The sequence below is a fragment of the Schistocerca serialis genome, chromosome 5 (genome assembly GCF_023864345.2).
Source record: "Schistocerca serialis cubense isolate TAMUIC-IGC-003099 chromosome 5, iqSchSeri2.2, whole genome shotgun sequence".
NCBI lineage: Eukaryota > Metazoa > Arthropoda > Insecta > Orthoptera > Acrididae > Schistocerca > Schistocerca serialis.
The window spans coordinates 118,902,728-118,923,996 of NC_064642.1; the positions used below are offsets into that span (position 1 = coordinate 118,902,728).

General features: G+C 42.9%; 1 protein-coding gene across 1 annotated transcript in view; it reads right to left on the reverse strand.

Moving 5' to 3' along the window:
* Positions 1 to 1,053: 1,053 nt before the first annotated feature.
* The window catches only part of LOC126481644 (ovarian-specific serine/threonine-protein kinase Lok-like), a 220,799-nt gene continuing 200,583 nt past the window's right edge, over positions 1,054 to 21,269 (reverse strand). Inside the window, exons 8-9 of the mRNA XM_050105550.1 lie at positions 15,981 to 16,328; positions 1,054 to 1,534 (exon numbers count right to left, since the gene is read on the reverse strand). Of these exons, the coding sequence (XP_049961507.1) occupies positions 1,367 to 1,534; positions 15,981 to 16,328 (516 nt within the window). The 3' untranslated portion in view covers positions 1,054 to 1,366. The remainder of the gene's footprint in view (positions 1,535 to 15,980; positions 16,329 to 21,269) is intronic.

A 21,269-nucleotide genomic window follows, 5' to 3' on the forward strand; every position in this document is an offset into this window, starting at 1 on the left:
TCAAAGTTGCAGCAGCTGCACACAGTTTTCCAAAAGAATAATTTCAACCACCTCCACATCTAGCATGCTGTAAAACCAAATTGTTATAGTCCTTAACATTCAGAGGAAGAGGAGAAACCTTTTGCTACAGTGTTTAATTCTAAATGCCATTTGTACATTGGCGAAAATTATGAGAATACTCAGGAAATATAGTGTCAACTGTATATTTTGGTGTCAACTGTATATTTTGATAGCCACCAAGATGAATGACTTGTTGAGTCTGTTAAGGATGACCTAGGACTCCAAAAACCAGAGGTCTGCTGCATACTGTGTCAATGTAGGATAATGTAGAGCCCAGATAATCAAGACGATGGGGAAAAGAGCACATGTGTCACACAGATAAAGAATAACCAACAGTCAGCTTTCACAGAGCACTGTATGAGTTATGACGACACCCAAGTTATTAATACAGGCCAACAGATTCTAGGATTACATTTTAAAAGAATTTATAGAGATCTGATTGCATGATGAAATAATTAATAAAGACAGTATTTTCCAACTAAGTTGTGATCGACAGCTGGTGGGAAGGAAGGGGATACATAAGAATGTGCTTAGTGGAAGATAGTCAGTTGTCAGGACTACTTGAAGATGTCTAGTCAGTTTGCCAAAATATCACACCACTTGTATGATGTCGCATAGCTGAATACCCAAGAACATTTAAAAATAATCATGTGCTGGAAAAGCCTAAAATTATGCAGCACAGTTATTGTAACATATCCAAAATAACTTTATTCTCCAAAATGAAGAATATACAAAACCTTGTCACGGTAGTCAGGATTTTATAATGAAACTTACACATTGCTAACAGACTTTTTTTAGTTTCTAAAAACAAAAGTGCTGTTTTTTTAATACGGTTATGGTCTTAAAAGAGCAATTCAAACAGGAAAAATATAAATTTACAAAGTGACACAACTGCGGTATGATGTGGGATTGGGAAATCCTCTGATCCAAATGTCTTAGCTTTTCTGTTTCAGACTGCAATTATTTTATTTGAAGAAAATAAAACAATTCCCAATTGCAGTATAATTATTTATTAAAATTTAATCGTAACTTAACCTAAAAAATATTGTAAACTTTTCATTTGAAAATAATAATGGTGATATGTAATTCACAACCTTCACAAAAGACATTGCATTCTGCACAAGGATAGTCAATTCCCTATCCTCCATTTATTTACAATGAGCAACAACTGAATGAAATAGGAACTAAACTCATATATATTGTGAAACATTTGTTGAAGTCTTTGGTCTTTGGAGATGTATTGGTGGTCTCAAACACTTTCACAGTACAACCTTTTACAACGTGACCTGCAAAAGTACTATATTTTTTAAAGTTTTCTTACAGGTTTTAAATTCTTCTTTACATTAATCAGCATAGTATTCTCAGTTTTCTTTGGAGGTCTGTATTCTGGTGACTGTCTATATTGCATAGCTACTGGTACTTTGGCCCCATCTGCTTCCCTTCTCTTTTCTGGTTCAACTTTCCTTGGACTTTCCTGTAACAACGGAGGTATTTGCAGCAGGAAGTCAACAAGACAAACATGAAATTGGAACAGTGATACATAAAACAAAATGCACTGAAATAATCTAGTGTTATTCTGATTCTTTGTTCTCCAATAATAAAATAATTCTGACAGTTACCTAGAAAGAAGATTACTAATCTCTGGAAACTGGTGAAATACAGGGAATCTAGCAAAATATTCACTCAGAATTTATGAAAAGGATAGAGTGCTATTCACCATAAAGACAACGTATTAAATTGCAGACAGGCACCACACACACACACACACACACACACACACACACACACACACACACACACACGACTGCTATCTCCACAAGCCACAGTATGGTACCTGAGATGTAGGGTAGCTTGTGCCATTACTGGTTATTTCCTTTTCTGTTCCACTCACAAAACACAGTGAGGGAAAAACAACCATTTATATGCTACTGTACAAGCCCTAATTTGACTTATCTTTGAGGTCCATATGTGAAATGTGTGTTTGCAGCAGTAGAATTGTTCTGCAATAAGCAGCAAATGCCATTTCTCTAAGTTTTCTCAATATTGTTTCTCGAAAAGAATGTTGTCTTCCCTCCAGGGGATATCACCTGAGTTCACAAAGCATCACCATTATTTTGTGTGTTAATTGAACCTACCAGTAACAAATATAGCAGCTCACCTGTGTATTGCTTCAATGTCTTTTTTAATCTGACGTGAATGGAATCCGAAACACACGAACAGTACCGAAGAATGGGTCACAATATTGTTTTATATGTGGTCCCCTTTATAGATGAACTGAAATTTCCTAAAATTCTACCAATAAACCAAAGTTGAATATCCTCCTTCCCTACTACTGGCCTTATGTGATCGTTCCATTTCATATTGCTTTGCAACTTTACACCTAGATATTGAATCAACATGACTGGGCAAAACAGCTGACTACTCATGCTATATTTGATCATTATGGGATTATTTCCTACTCATCTGCATTAACTTACATGTTTCTACATTTAAAGCAAGCTGCCATTCATCAAATCAACTAGAAATTTTGTGTTTCTGTACAGTCGCTCAATAATGGCACCATCCCGTACACCACAATGCCATCAGCTAATATCTGCAGATTTCTGCTCACCCTGTCTGTCAGATTATTTATGTATGTAGAGAATAAAAGCTGTCCTGTCATACTTCCCTAGGGCACCATTGATGGGACACTTGCCTATAATGAATACTTTCCGTTGATGACAACAAACTGGGTTCTATTTCTTCAGAAATCGTAGAGCCACTGACATATCTGTTAACCTATTCCATTTGCTTGTTCCTTTCTTAACAGCCTGCAGTGGGGCACCATGTCAAATGCTTTCTGGAAATCTAGGCATATGGAAGCTGCCTTTTGCCCTTCATCCAAGCAAAATAAAGGGTCACTGGTGTAGAGTCCTCTCTGTAAAACAAAATTGGGGTTCCATCTAGACCTGGTGACTTCTTAATTTTTAATTCATTCAGTTGCTTGTCTGTGCCAGGAGTGCCTATTACTATGCCCTCTGTACAGAAATCTGTGCAACAGTTAAATGACAGTATGTTCGTACAGTGCTCCAGCAAGAATGATTTCCTAAATGTGAAACTTAAAGCTTCTGCTTTCCTTTTACTCTCTTCTATTGCCACATTAGACTGGTCAACAAGTGACTGGATAGAAGCCTTCACTCCGCTTTTATGAAGATCAAGAATTTTTTCGGCAAGATCTTTCGCTAAGCCGTGACAGTGGAATATTTATGCTTCATGCTTCAATTTTTCTACAAATGCACAAATTTCTATTAACTTTTGCCTATCATCATTTGCATGTTCTTTTTTGAAGTAAGAATGCAATAATCTCTGCTTCCTCCGCATTTTTCGGATTTTGTTTTTAAACCACAGTGGGTCTTTCATGTTTTTAATCCACTTACTTGGCACATTGTTCTCCAGAGTGTGATTTACAGTCTGTTAAACTTCGTCCATAATTCCTCTATGTCCATCATGTGGGAACTAAATGATATCCATTCATTGTTTAAGTGGGATGCTAACAACTGCTTATCTGCTCTTTCTAGCAAAAGTATTTTCCTAACCTTCGTGATGGCATTATTAACTTTGGTAACCATTGTCACTGCGGTCATATCGTGATCACTAATCCCTGTCTCTATACTGACACCATCAACAAGGCCAGTCCTCTTGGTAATCATGAAGGCCCAACGATACCGACCGGCCGCCGTGTCATCCTCAGCACATAGGTGTCACTGGATGCGGATATGGAGGGTCATGTGGTCAGCACACCGCTCTCCCAACCGTATGTCACTTTCCAAGACCGGAACCACTACTTCTCAACCAAGTAGCTCCTCAGTTGGCCTCACAAGGGCTGACTGTACCCCACTTGCCAACAACATGGTTACCCATCCAAGTGCTAGCCCAGCCCGACAGTGCTTAACTTTGGTGATCTGACGGGAACCGGTGTTACCACTGCGGCAAGGCCATTGGCCCATTCTATACTCAGTACTTTAAAATCACCTCCAACGAGTATTGCACAACTGGGGTAATTTCACACTAATGAATGTAGACTTTCTTCGAATGATTGTACAACTGTTACAGTTGAATTGGGGTTCTATAATGTTGTTTTGTTTTGTTTTGATCAAGTAAATATGCATAATTTTCAGCATGTGGAAGATAAACTAGTTCCAATCAGAGAGACGTTGAACTTTTCTCTCCAAGTGAATATGTTATAGTTGGCAAGTAGTTTGTGTCTTTCAGTGGGAATTGCTCCTTTAGGCAGTAAAAATCCATTAAACTTGCAAAATATGGATTAAAATATTTGCTCTTATTGATGCCAAGACTGACTATGCATTTAATTTGGAACCATATGTTGGACAGCAGTCTGAAAGAAAGTTTCATGTCAGTAATGCTGCTAGCAGTTGAAATTATTTCTGTAACAATTAGGAATGTAACAGGAGACAACTGGTTCAGCAGTGTGAAGTTAGCTCAGACAATGTCAGAAGAAAAGAAATTCAAGTACATGAAGATGATGAGAAAACAAGAAGAGAGCTTCCAAAATAAATGCTCCCAAATAAGGACAAAGACAGATACTCTTCAGTGTGTGGCAACTATCGACTCTACAAGTGATATATCTCTGCCATAGCAGGCTCTCTGACCCATGCGGACCTATTGTGCACCGCCATATTGCTTTCCATTCTGTTTTGTGCTGCCTACTGTATAAGACGTTGTAAATATTCTCGCATAATAAAGTTTATTAATGTATGCTGGTGTGTTATTTAATGATCGCCGCTGCTCCACGTATCAGGAATAACCACATTGGTGACCCCGATCTGTTTTAGTTCAATTCGCGAGTGCTATTAACAGTGATTTGTATTGTGCTACAAACAATGTTTCAACAACCATTCAGTTCCTGTGATCTGACTTCTCAGACGCAGTTTCAATGCCAAAATGAACTCCGCTGTCAACCAGAATTTAACCTACGTGGCCCTGAGATAACCTCAATGGTTCCCACTTGGCCGCCGCAGCACGTTGCCGCGCCTATGGCTGTCTCATGACCGTCGGACTGCATTCTACTTATTGACACCCCAGCTCTGCCAGCGCCTGCCGCTCCTGCTCATCTGCTGCACCCATACATCAAGCCTGCTCTACAGCCGCAGACTACGCAACTCTACATGGACTTCTTACAACCGCTCAGGTATGATGCAGCCGCACCCCCCGCGCCATGCGCCATCCCGGCTCCCGTTCGTCTTTCGCACTTTTTCCGATAGTTTCGTCCGTCTCTGCCATGTCGGTTTCAACCGCGCCCGCTACACTCCCGCACCCGTTGTTAACAGCTCCCGCATGCCTACCACCCGCTCCCGCAGCGGCACCGGCCGCCCCACCCACGCTGGTCCTCAACGTTTCATCGACTTCTGCGCCGGGTTCTTTTGCTTGGCAAACACCGGTTGCATGCTCACCAGTCCAAACTGCACCTGTTTCCATGGTACTGGAGGGTCTTCCGCACCCAACCGTGCCCCCACCAGCAAGGGCCCCAGCAACTGTACCTGCCTACACTATGCAGCTGAACTCACACGTCAGGACTGAATTCTCTTCTTGCACTGCTGCTGCTTGTAAATTGTGTGGTTTTGTCCCTAATAACCAGATTAGTACAGCTACTGTGTGCCAGTCTCCTGGTGCCTACAATCCCAATTTGGCACCACTCTACACTGCTACACCGTCTGCACCTCCAAGTAGTGTGTTCGCTGCACCGACTTTTCCTCAGTACCTCACGCCTAGCAGATTCCCAAAACTGCCAGCCCTACAAACGGAGAACCCTAAGACATAGTTTGCATTAGTGGATAAAATTTTGGACATTCACGGTGTCCTAGACAACGGAGCCCGATTTGTGTGCCTTCTTAGTCACCTGCACGATCACATGGATCTTATTAGTGACCTGCTGCTTTCGCCTCCCGTGCAGAATAAGTACGAATTTGCTAAAGCTTGTATCGTTGAACACTTATCCCATCCTCCTGCTGAGTCAATCCAACGCATTATCCATGAGGAACACATCGATGACCGTACCCCATCACAGCTGTGGCGCCACTTAGGTGCCCTTGTGGACACAGACTTTCTACCAGACATCGCACTTTGGACAATTTGGCTACTTAAACTTCCTTCTGAGCTACAACGGCAGCTATTGTCCCATGTCTCTGAGCCCCTCGAAGCATGCCTGTGCATCGCTAACCGTGCCTATAGCATCATTCAACACCGGTACCTCCAGCATTCGAGTCCGACATCCGCCGCCCCCATGCATTATGCAGTAACAAAAGCCAAGCCTACCCGCAGTTGTGGCAAGACATGTGCCTCGTTGTCAGTGCAAGCAGCGGCCCCGCCACCCCGTGGTTGCCCGACTGCACTACCTACTTTTACGTTGCCGCCCCAGAGGTCACCGGAGACGGCCGAGCGAGCACCTGACTACACTCCGGCCGCCTCACTACCCAGCCATGCTCCTGCACTGCAAGCTGCCTCTCCTTATTGCTGGTTCCACACTAACTTTGGTGATGCTGCTCGCAACTGCAAACCCCCGTGTGCTTTCCCAAAAGCTTATGGCGGGCACATCTAGGTGCCACGTCCCGCCGCGCTGCCTCACGGCGCCTACCGGCATCTCGTCCGATGCCAACTGCACTGTCATCTGCTTTGCACCTCTTTGTCGAGGACATCAACACCGAACTTCATTTTCTAGTGGACACTGGAGCCGACATTAGTGTTATCCCGCCCTCCCTCGCCCCTAACATAGATCCCTTATCTGCACCACCACTGATAGCTGCTAACAATTCCCCGATTCTGGTGTTAGGTTCCTCACATATCCTGCTTAAATTTGCCCCAGATCAGGTTTTCCCCTGGACATTTTACATTGCGCAAGTTGATGCACCTGTACTGGGCCTCGATTTTCTTCATCACTATGCCCTCTCCCCTAATCTGCAAGCTGGCTGTCTGACTCACGTCTCCGGTTCGAGTGTTTCTGGTACGTCACAACATTCCCCCCCTCAGCTCGATGTTTCTACTGATTGTTCACACTGCCCTTTCAGAGTGTATGTCTCTTGCTGCAAACCTTTCTTCTGCTCTCTCAGCTTTCTTGCGCGAGCATTCAGACGTTGATGCGTTGCGCACTCAGAATGGCGACCTGCGTGTTCGCATTGACGAAGTCCATGCACAAATGTTGCAGACACAACAGCAGCTTCTGCTGCTCCGCACACCCACTCTTGCAATCGTGGACACGCCTCCTCAGCCTGGTCATTGTTCTGCAGCTGTGATCCTATTAACGGTTCGGCCAGCCTCTGCCCCTACCCCCTCTGCCCCTACCCCCTCTGCCCCTACCCCCTCTGCCCCTACCCCCTCTGCCCCTACCCCTCCTGCCCCTACCCCCCCTGCCCCCCCTGCCACTACCCCACCTGCCACTACCCCCCCTTCTCCTACCCCTCCTGCCCCTAACCCTCCTGCCACTACCCCACCTGCCCCTACCCCTCCTGCCAAAACCCCCTCTGCTTCTCCCACGTTTTTGCGTGCACTTGCCAATGGCATGTGCCACAGAATAAACACAACTGAAGGACCCCCTGTGCGGCATAAAGCGCGCCGCCTAAACGCGCAGAAACTTCGCCGTGCTAAAGACATTGTTAAAGATCTTTTGGATTCCAACTTTCTCTGTCAATCTGATAGTAACTGGTCATCACCAATCCATCTCATGCCAAAGAAGGATGGTACTGTCCACCTCTGTGGTGACTACCGTGCTCTTAACGCACGCACTACCATTGATAACTAACCTATCCCCCACATTCAAGATTTCACCCAGATGTTGCATGGTTCCCAGATCTTCTCCGTTCTCGATTGTAGCAAAGCATATCATCAGATTCCCATGTTCCCCGACGACATCCCCAAGACAGCCATAATCACTCCATTTGGCCTCTTTGAGTACTGTTCCATGCCGTATGGTCTCAAAAACACCGCACAGACATGGCAACGCTTCATCGATGCACTGTTGTTTGACCTCCCTTTCGCCTATGCCTACTTAGACAATATACTGATTTTCTCTCCCTCACCTGAGGAACACACTCCATCTTTCCAGAGTGCTTGCACTGCTCGCTGCTAATGGAGTGGAGATCAACCACAAGAAGTCTCAGCTTAGCAGTCCTGAGGTCACCTTCTTAAGTCACACAGTCACGGCCGAGGGCATCTGCCCTACCTCCTCTCGCGTTGAACTCATACTTAGCCTCCCTTCCCCAGAGGATGAACTTCGCTGTTTTCTAGGCATGATGAACTTCTACAGGCGCCACCTGCTCCATGCTGTGTCTATCCAGATCCCTCTGACCGATGCTCTGGCGGGTAAGGATACTGAAGGCAAACGCAAACTCATTTGGACACTGGAGATGGCCGATTCATTCAAAAATCTCAAAACTGCCCTCTCTAAAGCTGTCACACTCGCTCACCCTGCTCCTGATGCACCCATTTCTATTACAGCTGATGCGAGCGACACTGCAATTGGTGCGGTCCTTCAGCAACATGTATTGGATACCCCTCAACCGCTCCATTTCTTCTCCATGAAATTAACCAAATCCCAGTCCAAATGGTCCGCCTTCGACTGTGAACTCCTCGCCCTGTATGATGCGGTCAAATATTTCAGAGGCGATGTTGAGGGTCACCTGTTTACGATTTATACAGATCACAGACCCTTGGCAGATGCAATCTGTAACCCCTCACGTGATCTCCCCCCATGACGCTTCCGCCATATGGATTTTATATCCCAATATTCCACTGATGCACAATATATCCGAGGTGCTGACAGTGTAGTCGCTGACTACCTGTCTCGTGTCAACATCATCACTACCCCACTTAACCTTACTGACCTGGCCCGCCGGCAAACCGAAGACCCCGATATTCATGCCTTGCAACAAGACACAATCTCTTCCCTCCAACTGGAACAACATGCATTCCCCGGCACCACAGAACCGGTCTGGTGCGATGTTTCCACTGGTAGCCCCCACCCTCTCATACCCGCAGCTCTTTGACACTCTGTTTTCGATGCACTCCACAACCTAGCTCACCCAGGCATCAAAGCCTCCACCAGATTGGTCACAGAAAGGTACGTCTGGCCCAGTGTTAAACATGATTGTAGGATGTGGGCTCGCGCCTGCGTACCGTGTCAGAGAACTGAAGTGGGCCGCCATGCACTTCCCCCGCCAGGCACTTTCGACATACCTAAAGGACATCTACGACATGCCCATATTGATATTGTAGGTCCCCTCCCTCCTTCCAAGGGCTTTCGATATATCCTGTCCGTTATTGATAGGGTCACTAGATGGGTCGAGGCAGTCCCTTTGGAAGATATTTCGGCAGAGTCTGTGACTCGGGCCTTCGTTGCCACTTGGATTTCCCGATTCGGAAGCCCTACCTCACTGACCACCGACCAAGGAAGGCAGTTTGAATCACAGCAGTTCGCCTCCCTCTGTTCGTACTGTGGCGTTGTGAAGTTTCACACAACCGCTTATCACCCCCAGGCCAATGGACTTGTGGAGCGCTGGCACCGCACGCTTAAAGCCACACTTATCTGCCATGGTGGCCAGTGGTCTGACGCTCTCCCCTGGGTTTTGCTAGGCTTCCGCACCAGATACAAAGAGGACTTGCAAGCCTCCCTCACCAAGATCCTTTACGGGGAGCCTCTGGTTTTACCAGCCGAATTCATCGAGGATACGCCGCTACCAAGCTCTTCCGAGCTCCCAACACTCATCAAGAGCATCCGAGGGCACAACGCGCTCATCAAACCTCCCTTGCCCTCTGCCCACTGTAGGCCTCATGTATTCATGCATAAGGAACTGCCCACTTGTGAATTTATCATATTATGTGACGACACAGTACTGACAACCCTGCAGCCTCCTACACCGGTCCGTTTAAAGTCCTGTCCCGAGGCCCTTCCACATTGTCGATACTTAACAACGGCAAACCAGTAACTGTTTCACTCCACCAGGTGAAACCTGCGTGGACCTTGCAGGAGCACTCTGCAAGTGACCCTGACATACACGACACCTGCCCTCCTTCCCAGGAATCCCATCATGATTTCGACGGCCCCACCACCCCTCCCCCCCTTCCTCCGCCCTTGCAGCCTACATCATGGGCCGGACGACCGGTGGTTCCACCCCGTTGGCACAGTGATTATGTCCTAGCTTCAGTCGAGCTTGCTACACCTACTCCCAAGTGTTGTGCGTGTGATTTCACCATGGACAGGTGGTGCTTTTGTGACCATCATGTGTCCCACCCCACCGGGCTGGCACAGGACTTGACGCATCACAGTGCTCCACACTGCGGGGGAGGGGGGGGGGGGGGGCTGGCTATGTGGCGACTATCGACTCTATGAGTGATATATCTCTGCCATAGCAGACTCTCTGCCCATGCGGACCTATTGTGCACCGCCATATTGCTTTCCATTTTGTTTTGTGCTGCCGACTATATAAGACGTTGTAAATATTCTCGCATAATAAAATTGTATTAATGTATGTTGGTGTGTTATTTAATGATCGCCACCACTCCGCGTATCAGGAATAACCACAAGTGTTTGCTTTCATTAGCAAATGCTCTCTTGTGTCATATTGGCCAAAGAAAAATAAAACTGTACTCACTACATAAACCATGTATCATGGTAGTGCAATTGATGATGATGATGATGATGATAATATTAATAATTATTACTGTTATTATTTTGTATGGCCCAGTGGCCTGCTGCAAGTTTTTGAATTGGATGTGATTTCAGCTACTTGCAAGGTCCTATCCCACACCATTATCCAACAGGAGAAAGGCAAAAGTACTGATGATGAGCAGAAAACCAAAATTATCACATTTCATAATCACATAAAATTGGAGTCAGTCTAATAGATCAGTAGTGTCAAAAAAGGATGGGGCTAGGACCACAAGAAGATGGCCCATGGTGATATCTTTTGACCTTCTGAATATATGTGCAGTGAATGCACTTTGTAATCTGAAAGTCAATAGCAGTTTGATCAGTTGTTGCACAGGAGCTTTTTGGAGCATATTGCCAGGGAAATGATTAAACCTCAGAAACAACACCAATGCTCTATTCCAAGTTCTATTGGAAATGAGAAAGGATCAACCATTACGTGGTGTTGAGAAAGAGAGTCTGGTTGAGCCTGAGAATCCATTGAGCTCCAGAGGACGTTGTCATGCTTGTTGAAGAAGCATGTCATTCTTGATGTTGAGAAGTCTTCAGACATAAAAGTAACTTTGGACATACCCCAAAGGGATGTTAAAGTCCATAACTTTTTACATTATATACAAATGACGTAGTAGACAACATCGGAAGTTACAGGAGACTTTTTGCGGATGATGCCGTTTTACAGAGAGACATTGCAACACAAGAAAAGTATAGCGAAATGCAGGAAGACCTGCAAAGGATTAACACTTCAGGGAGGGAGTGGCAACTGACCCCCAACATAAACAATTGTAACCTATCACATATTCAAGATAGAAAGACCCATTATTGTATGATTACACAATTTCAGAATAAGCCCTGACAGCTGTTACTTCCATAGAAATCTTAGCGTATGCATATGGAGTGATGTAAAGTGGAACAACCTCTTAAAACTAATAGAAGGAAAGACAGATGCCATAGAGATTCATTGGCAGAATCCTCAGGAAATGTAGTCCACCAACAAAGGAGGCAGCTTAGAAAATCCTTGTGAAATCAGTACTTGAATACTGCTCATCAGTATGGGATCCATATTACATAGGATTGATAGGGGAAGTAGAGAAGATACTACACGAGTATATTGGTTACAGTTTCATTTAGTAAGCACTAGAGCATCATAGAGATGGATCAACCAACTCCAGTGGCAGATGCTGCAAGAGAGGCATTCTGTATCAAAGTGTGGTTTACTGTTAAAGTTCTGAGAACATACATTCCTAGAAGAGTCAACAAATACTTACTTCCTTCTATGCATGTCTTGCAAAGGGACCATGAAGATAAAATTAGAGTTATTTAAGCCCACTTGGTGGCTTGCTGGCAATTGTTCTCCCCACAAACCATTTGCGGCTAGAACAGCAAAGGGGGGAAGTGACAGTGGTACACAAAATATGCTCCACCACACACACCAAAAAGTGGCTAACAGAATATAGGTGTAAATGTAGAAGAGTGCGAGAGAAAGCTACAAGGGAGTGGTACTTGAAATGTGAGAGATAGATAGATGGAGAACATCACAAAAAGATTGCTTGGAGTAAGTGTAGGTGTCATGAAAAAAGTCCATTATATTCAGAACCTAACCTACAATAAGAAATCACTTTCCACCAGAGCCAAACTATACCACTATTAAACAGTTGAAACAGTTGTTCTTCCAGAAGTGCTATATGCATTTGAGACAGCATTAACAATGAATATCATTGAAAAACTGGAATATTGAGGAAAATATTTGGCCCAAGATTGCCGACAGAATGTGGACATGCTAAAGTTCAGAATAATTGTATTCCTTGATGGTACAACTTAGTTCCATTGGATGGAAAAGATGTTTGAAATCCTCTGATATAACACAAACAGCATAGTGAATGCATTATTGTGGCCAAGATAGACACGAAGCCCACGCCTACTACAGTAGTACAAATTTATGTGCCAACTAGCTCTGCAGATGATGACGAAATTGAAGAAATGTATGATGAAATAAAAGATTTATTCAGATAGTGAAGGGAGACGAAAATTTAATAGTCATGGGTGACTGGAATTCGGCAGTAGGAAAAGGGGGAGAAGGAAACATAGTAGGTGAATATGGATTGGGGCTAAGAAATGAAAGAGGAAGCCTCCTGGTAGATTTTGCATAGAGCACAACTTAATCATAGCTAACACTTGGTTCAAGAATCATAAAAGAAGAATCATGGAAGAAGCCTGGAGATACTGACAGGTTTCAGATAGATTATATAATGGTAAGACAGAGATTTAGGAACCAGGTTTTAAATTGTAAGACATTTCCAGGGGCAGATGTGGACTCTGACCACAATCCATTGGTTATGAACTGTAGATTCAAACTGAAGAAACTGCAAAAAGGTGGGAATTTAAGGAGATGGGACCTGAATAAACTGAAAGAACCAGAGGTTGTACAGAGTTTCAGGGAGAGCATAAGGGAACAATTTACAGGAATGGGGGAAAGAAATACAGTAGACGAAGAATGGGTAGCTTCGAGGGATGAAGTAGTGAAGGCAGCAGAGGATCAAGTAGGTAAAAAGATGAGGGCTAGTAGAAATCCTTGGGCAACAAAAGAAATATTGAATTTAATTGATGAAAGGAGAAAATATAAAAATGGAGTAAATGAAGCAGACATAAAGGAATACAAACATCTCAAAAATGAGATCAACAGGAAGTGCAAAATGGCTAAGCGGGATGACCTAGAGGACAAATGTAAGGATGTAGAGGCTTATCTCACTAGGGGTAAGATAGATACTGCCTACAGGAAAATTAAAGAGACCTTTGGAGAAAAGAGAACCACTTGTATAAATATCAAGAGCTCAGATGGAAACCCAGTTCTAAGCAAAGAAGGGAAAGCAGAAAGGTGGAAGGAGTATATAGAGGGTCTATACAAGGGCGATGTACTTGAGGACAATATTATGGAAATGGAAGAGGATGTAGATGAAGATGAAATGGGAGATATGATACTGCATGAAGAGTCTGACAGAGCACTGAAAGACCTGAGTCGAAACAAGGCCCCAGGAGTAGACAACATTCCATTAGAACTGCTGACAGCCTTGGGAGAGCCAGCCCTGACAAAACTCTATCATCTGGTGAGCAAGATGTATGAGACAGGCAAAATACCCTCAGACTTCAAGAAGAATATAATAATTCCAATCCCAAAGAAAGCAGGTGTTGACAGATGTGAAAATTACCGAACTATCAGTTTAATAAGTCGCTGCTGCAAAATACTAACGCGAATTCTTTACAGATGAATGGAAAAACTGGTAGAAGCCAACCTTGGGGAAGATCAGTTTGGATTCTTTAGAAATGTTGGAAGAAGTGAGGCAATACTAACCTTACGACTTATCTTAGAAGCTAGATTAAGGATAGGCAAACCTACATTTCTAGCATTTGTAGACTTAGAGAAAGCTTTTGACAGTGTTGACTGGATACTCTCTTTCAAATTCTGAAGATAGCAGGGGTAAAATACAGGGAGCGAAAGGCTATTTACAATTTGTACAGAAACCAAATGGCAGTTATAAGAGTCAAGGGACATGAAAGGGAAGCAGTGGTTGGGAAGGGAGTGAGACAGGGTCGTAGCCTCTCCCCAATGTTATTCAATCTGTATATTGAGCAAGCAGTGAAGGAAACAAAAGAAAAATTCAGAAGAGTAGGTATTAGGATCCATGGAGAAGAAATAAAAACTTTGAGGTTTGCCGATGACATTGTAATTCTGTCAGAGACAGCAAAGGACTTGGAAGAGCAGTTAAACGGAATGTATAGTGTCTAGAAAGGAGGAAATAAGATGGACATCAACAAAAGCAAAATGAGGATAATGGAATGTAGTCGAATTACGTTGGGTGATGCTGAGGGAATTAGATTAGGAAATGAGACACTTAAAGTAGTAAATCAGTTTTGCTGTTTGGGGAGCAAAATAACTGATGATGGTCGAAGTAGGGAGGATATAAAATGTAGACTGGCAATGGCAAGGAAAGTGTTTCTGAAGAAGAGGAATTTGTTAACATCAAGTATAGACTTAAGTGTCAGGAAGTCGTTTCTGAAAGTATTTGTATGGAGTGTAGCCATGTATGGAAGTGAAACATAGACGATAAATAGTTTGGACAAGAAGAGAATAGAAGCTTTCGAAATGTGGTGCTACAGAAGAATGCTGAAGATTAGATGGGTAGATCACATAACTAATGAGGAGGTATTGAACTGGATTGGGGTAAAGAGAAGTTTGTGGCACATTTTGAGTAGAAGAAGGGATCAGTTGGTAGGACATGTTCTGAGACATCAAGGGATCACCAATTTAGTATTGGAGGGCAGCGTGGAGTGTAAAAATTGTAGAGGGAGACCAAGAGATGAATACACTAAGCAGATTCATAGGGATGTAGGTTGCAGTAGGTACTGGGAGATGAAGAAGCTTGCACAGGATAGAGTAGCATGGAGAGCTGCATCAAACCAGTCTCAGGACTGAAGACCACACCAACAACGATAACACAAATGGACAAAGCATGCTTAACCAAGAAAACCTTCAAGCATGGAGAGCTGCATCAAACCAGTCTCAGGACTGAAGACCACACCAACAACGATAACACAAATGGACAAAGCATGCTTAACCAAGAAAACCTTCAACAACTTAAATGAGGAATTTATAAAAAGGAAGATACAATGACCAGTCAACACCAAGGATCCCACTATAATAGTTGTTACACCAAGGATCCCACTAAAATAGTTGTTTACATACTGGTAACTACAATGATGGCATCCAAAGAGAAAATGGACTTTCATACTTGTAAGTTCACATCCAAACAACTAACAGAAAGTGTCTGAAACTAAGAAAAAAATATGTGGACGCTTGAAGAGCAAGAGACCCATTGTTACAGGATGAAGAATTGGGAAAATAAAAACAAGTTGATAAAAGTTATCTAGTGTTCCTATGTGCTTTTTAAAATAAATAAATAAATTTAAATATACTTAAAAGTAACTGCTACACTTTTAAATCCACTGCAACACTGCATACAAATAAAAAAAATACATGGATGAAAATAGATAGTTTATTCATTAATCAACACTGTAACAGTAATGGTAAATATTCATAATGCTAGAATATATTATTTCAATTATAATAGCTTGTAATTACCATACACCCTCCCACTTTGCAATCAGCTGATAGCTTAATGGTCTCATATCATAAGAAGCAAAGAATTATAAAAGTTTTCATCATTGCTACCTTATGTTCAGGGTCCATTTCCAGGGCAAGATTGGCAGGTTTCTCTGGAACGTTTCTATTGTTGCCCCTGTTCATGAACTGCAATACACCTCGTGGCTTTGGAAGAGGCCTTTCATTTCTTGCCTCCTTTATTGGTGAAACATTTGGCTGGCTTTTATTTTCATCCTTCTGTTGTAATCTAGTTGGCAGTTTTAAATTCCAACTGAAACGTCTGTGCTCCTCTGGTACCTTTAGTTTCTGTTCTGATATTTTTAAACCAGATTCTCCTGATGGAGCAGACATCTTTCGTTCCCTTTTAGGTTTATTTTTGCCAAGTAGTCTGTCAGCAGTTTCCTGCATCTCTTTATCCTATAAATGAAAAGAAAGTCCTTAGAAATTTGTTACACAGGCCACAGTTACAGTACCCGGAGATCTGTCAAAATGCTGTGATTGTATCGCAGCTACATTTTATCTGACACCATTCTCTGCATAGTGGCATTTACTTCTTATTATATTATCCACAGAGAAGGTTTAAATACAATTACACAGCATGTCATTTTTTATTTGTGGCACTATATGAGTACTACAAAAATAAAAAAAAAAACTACCAAAGGCAGCAAGCACCAAAAATAGCCTTAATCTAAAGATTCCGAGAACCTATATTCCGCCTGCAAAAAATTGCCTCTATCAACTATATATTTGTGTGTTACATAAATTATTAGAAGGCATCAGATTGTTGCAGCACACATTTGGTCTGGCATTGTCATGTTGAAGTGCTCCATGTGTGGATGGTTAGAAACTCGATTGCAGGATGCTGTTTATTATGCATTGACATAGTCTTGTTATATGTTACCATAATACACACCACAATTCAAACTCCTCTTGTGGCACAGGGTTGCAGCTTGTGTCAGCGAAGCGGGAAAGTCAACTGAGTAACATGCACGACGTGTAATACCTCAACTGAATTGAGAACAGAATAAAAAAATTGGTGGCATTACTTTTCAGCATGCCCTCATAAAAATGTATGCATGTTCCACATCTCCTCCTAAATCACTTGATCAATTTCAACCAAATGTGTAACACATGTAATTTACTGTCTGCAAAGAAAAACTGTGTGAGTAAGAAACACCTACCTTCCACATGGGTGGCGTGGGAGTAAAAATAGGCCAATTTAAACCAACTTTTATGTTTATTCATGTCACATCATGTGTATAAAAATACTGTATGTACATCTGTGAGTGGGAGGGAGGGGGGCAAAGACCATGACATATTGGCACATCAGCTTATGCTCTTCATTGTGTCAACAAGGTCATGAAAATGAGCACTGCAGTTAAGCCGGTAATTTTGTCGATGTGTTTTGGGACCTAAGACCAAAAGGCTGAATACAACAGATAAATTTAGCTACATCTCTGGAGTTGTATGGTTTAAAACAGCTGAGAATGAGTCATACATATGGCTAACAATAACATAAATTCCTGGATGAAATAATACATAAAATAAGGGAAAGACAACCTCTCACCTTTGGTAAACTGATGTGTGGAATATGGAAACATGCTAACATGAAATAGTATTTACACTAGCTTTCGAGCTGTTGCCCTTATTCTAGCAGGAATATGCACAATCACACACACAAGCACATGGACATGCAAATGCACTCTCCCACAGTCATGGTGAGATTGAGTTTTGATTATCAATTATAGAGAGCATTTCCCTAGGCAGATGGAGGTGGGGAGAGAGTAGAGAAGGATGAGACACTAATTTTTACATCATCAGCTACTATAAAATTAACCCCTCAAAAAGTAAAATAAGGGGAATGGAATGTAGTCTGACTCGGTCAGACAATCCTTAGGGAATTGGATTGGGGAAGGAGACAGTAAAAGTAATAAATGAGTTTCACAATTTGGACAGAAAGTGGAGAGAAGTGCGAGCAGTAAAAACTTGATAGGGTGAGCAACAAATGTGAGTTACCATAGTTATGCAGCGATGAAGCACCTTTCAAATGATGGCCTAATAAGGGGAGCTGCATCAAACTAGTGTTGGACAGAAGACCACAACACATCACAAACTATACATGAATATTTTCCTGCAAATTATGACAATTAGAAAACTTACTTCTTACACGATAACTGTCTCCAACTCATGTTTCCAGTAAAAATAAAAAATAAATAAATAAAATAAAAAATAGAATTCACCTTCACAAGAATCACTGTGCAAAGATAAATTTGAGCAAACAGAATTTACATGAAGGACATTTGAAATGCACCTTGTCTCATAATTTGTGTACATATGACCACTATGTTTGCTTGTAAATTGTGTATGAAAAAGATTTAAGTTACTCTAAATTGCAACACGACTGCACAGCATGTAATGGAACTGGTCAGTGATACATTCATTCATAGTGTACAACATGGTACAAATAACAGTCACCACCTGATCCAATAATGTTTACACACAATACTAATTTTTTATTTTCACTTAAAATCAAATAGATGGTAAAGTATAATCCATTTATATTCCAATGTGAAAATTAATAATGAAAAGTTGTTTCAGACAGAAGATTGTATTTTATAGTTTTGAAAACATCTATTATTATTATTATTATTATTATTATTATTATTATTATTGCTACCTCTACAGTTTTTCATGATCACTTATAACATTTATAGCATCAGTTATCAAAATTACCAGTTATGTAAAATTGTCTTTGGTTGTATAGATCAATTTAAATCACCATGTTTGTGTAGCTAAATACATCACTGATCTCTTCACCTTTTTGACCAACTGCACGTAGTTGCGAGGTGATTTTTGTAGACTGTGGTTGAGAGGCACGTGACGTGAGCTGACGTTGTATAGAGGGGAACGTTTTTATTGAAAAGTTTTTGTAATTCAAAGTTTTGTGTGTTATGACATACTCTTCCAAACAAATTATTAAAGGACAGAAATAATTAGGAGTAAAAGTTTCACAACAAATCATTTCTAAAATCAATGCACATTCACAATTACGATCATGGCTTTCTCTCTTTAAACAGTGAAAATACTGTAGTGGGAAGAGGTAGAAGGCACCATATTAAGACTCATCTGAGCTTTCCAAGTGATTTATTGTTTCCAATTACAGTGCCGTGTTCCCCTTGGTCTGCATCACTGGGTCCTGTAATGCTGAGGACGCCACCTCAGCGACCCGTCAAGCGCTCTGCTAATGTGTTGGCCTTGTATGACTGCATAGTTGCGTTGACATTAGGATGCGCCGGCAGCAGACTCGGTGGCCTTTGCCTCTGCTGCTTCAGCGCCGCCCTCTGCAAGGCGACCCGCGGCGCGGTTCCTCGCCGGCATGGCTAAGAACGCGGCGACAACGAGCACCCATAATCCGGCGTCTGAATCTGTGGCCCTCGCCTGAGGATGCCTCTGGCATGTGTTGGGAGCCAAGATGAATGCCCGCGGTAGCAAGCTGTGGAGTGGCCTGCTGCTGGCTGGCTGGCGTCAGCATCAGAGGGTCGAACCAGTGACCCGCCGTGTACTGGACCACCGGCTGCTGCTGCTGTGTGTAGCCAGTGGTGTGACATGCCTCACCATCCAGGACAGCTGTCACACTTGAATGCTATGTTAATGAATCAGCACCTATTTATATGCGGCTGTGCACTTCTGTTTTGCTAAATGTGCCACTCCACGTCACGTACTCATAACACTTAGGTTGGCCAGCGGGCCCCTTCTGCCTGTGACTTGCACCATGCAAACCCCTGCGTGTACTTTTTCCGATGGTTCTACACCCCTGTGGCCTCTATTTTACTTCACAACTGCTAGTGAGCGTAACTCACTGTAAAGAGGCACGCTCCTGGCTGTAACTTCCGCACCCAGAAATATTGCACCAAAACTGACTTTTCCTATCCCAAATGGTAGTGCCGCTACATTATTCCCCCATTTGGAAAGACCCAGTCCCCGGGTCGACCTTTAACTAACTCTTGTTTGGGTCAGTACCTATGACATATTTCCTTACTTTTAGCAAACTTGAATGTGGTCTAGTGCCCCTTAAAACACGTGACATGAAACAAAATGCAAAAATACCTTACTAGACGACCACTGCTCGATCAACTCCTTACCTACTCGTCTCACGCCCTCGGTATCCAATCCACTGCGACTTGGACTACCCTTGGTTCCCTTTTGGGATTGGCTCTCTGCCTGATCAGAATGAAAACAACACATAAAAAAGTTAGGCTGCGAAGACACTTGGCACAGAGGTGCTCAAAATGATCGTTATTTGCTGTTGCCTTTCCCTATACTGAGCGACATGTTGAACAAGCTGTTTGTCTGATATCTGCCCCTCTTGCGCTAAAATGAACTGGTTTATGGACCTCAATAGACCTGATTCCAGAGTTTGATTTAACAAGGTCAGATTCTGCCTTCGCAAAACTCTAAAGTGGCTTCTGGCCAGTACAGCTGTGGCTGCATAACATTCAATCGCGTGACTCCTGAAATTGGTGCTGGTAGGTGGAAGGTTGGTCCTATTATGTTACACGCAGTTCCATTGCTTAAAATTCTGCCCCCCCCCCCCTCCCCCCTTCCCCCCTCGAGCTCTATAAATTTCACTTTGGCAAATACTCCCTGCTCAAAACAACTTGCTGCTACTATTAATTTTTCATACGTGGAGAAGATCCATCGCATCCCGACCCGTTGCAAGCTCAATTTTGGCCCCATGATGTCCCTTGGACAGTCTATTTCTTTCTTCCTGACTAAAAATAACTGCACTGCTCACGTGTCCGGATTGGTGCTTATCACCCTGGCTGGACGCACCGTTACCTTCCCTTTATGGCAGCTTCATAATTCCTCCTTGTCATCTCAGCATACCGGCTGTTTACTGCCAAGATCAGCAATACCTCCTCAGTATTTTACATCTACAAGCTTGCTCAATGCTCCCCTTCTCAGTGACCTGAGGACAGTGATCACCATCACCCTTCCTCCCTCTTCAAAAAGACTGCTGTCCCCCGCAGATTATACTTGAAAATACATATGCAAAAATACAATGCCTAATTAATCTACGCAAACCCAATGATACAAACAAGAAAACAAGAAAAAAATACAGATACTCTACTACTTTCTGGATTGCAAAGCATACAGTACTTCATGCTGTACTCTAACTTCCTGGTTTTCTCTGTGCTTAGCACCTCTCTTCACTCTCTCTTCTCCTTTCCTTCCTGTGACATGCCTGGAATCACATCCGGACAACCCTTAAATCGCTGCAACCACCCAATGTGTACTATCGTTGTTCTAGTTGGCAGCTGAAGCTTAACATTAATGGGGGATGTGGTTTCAAGAACT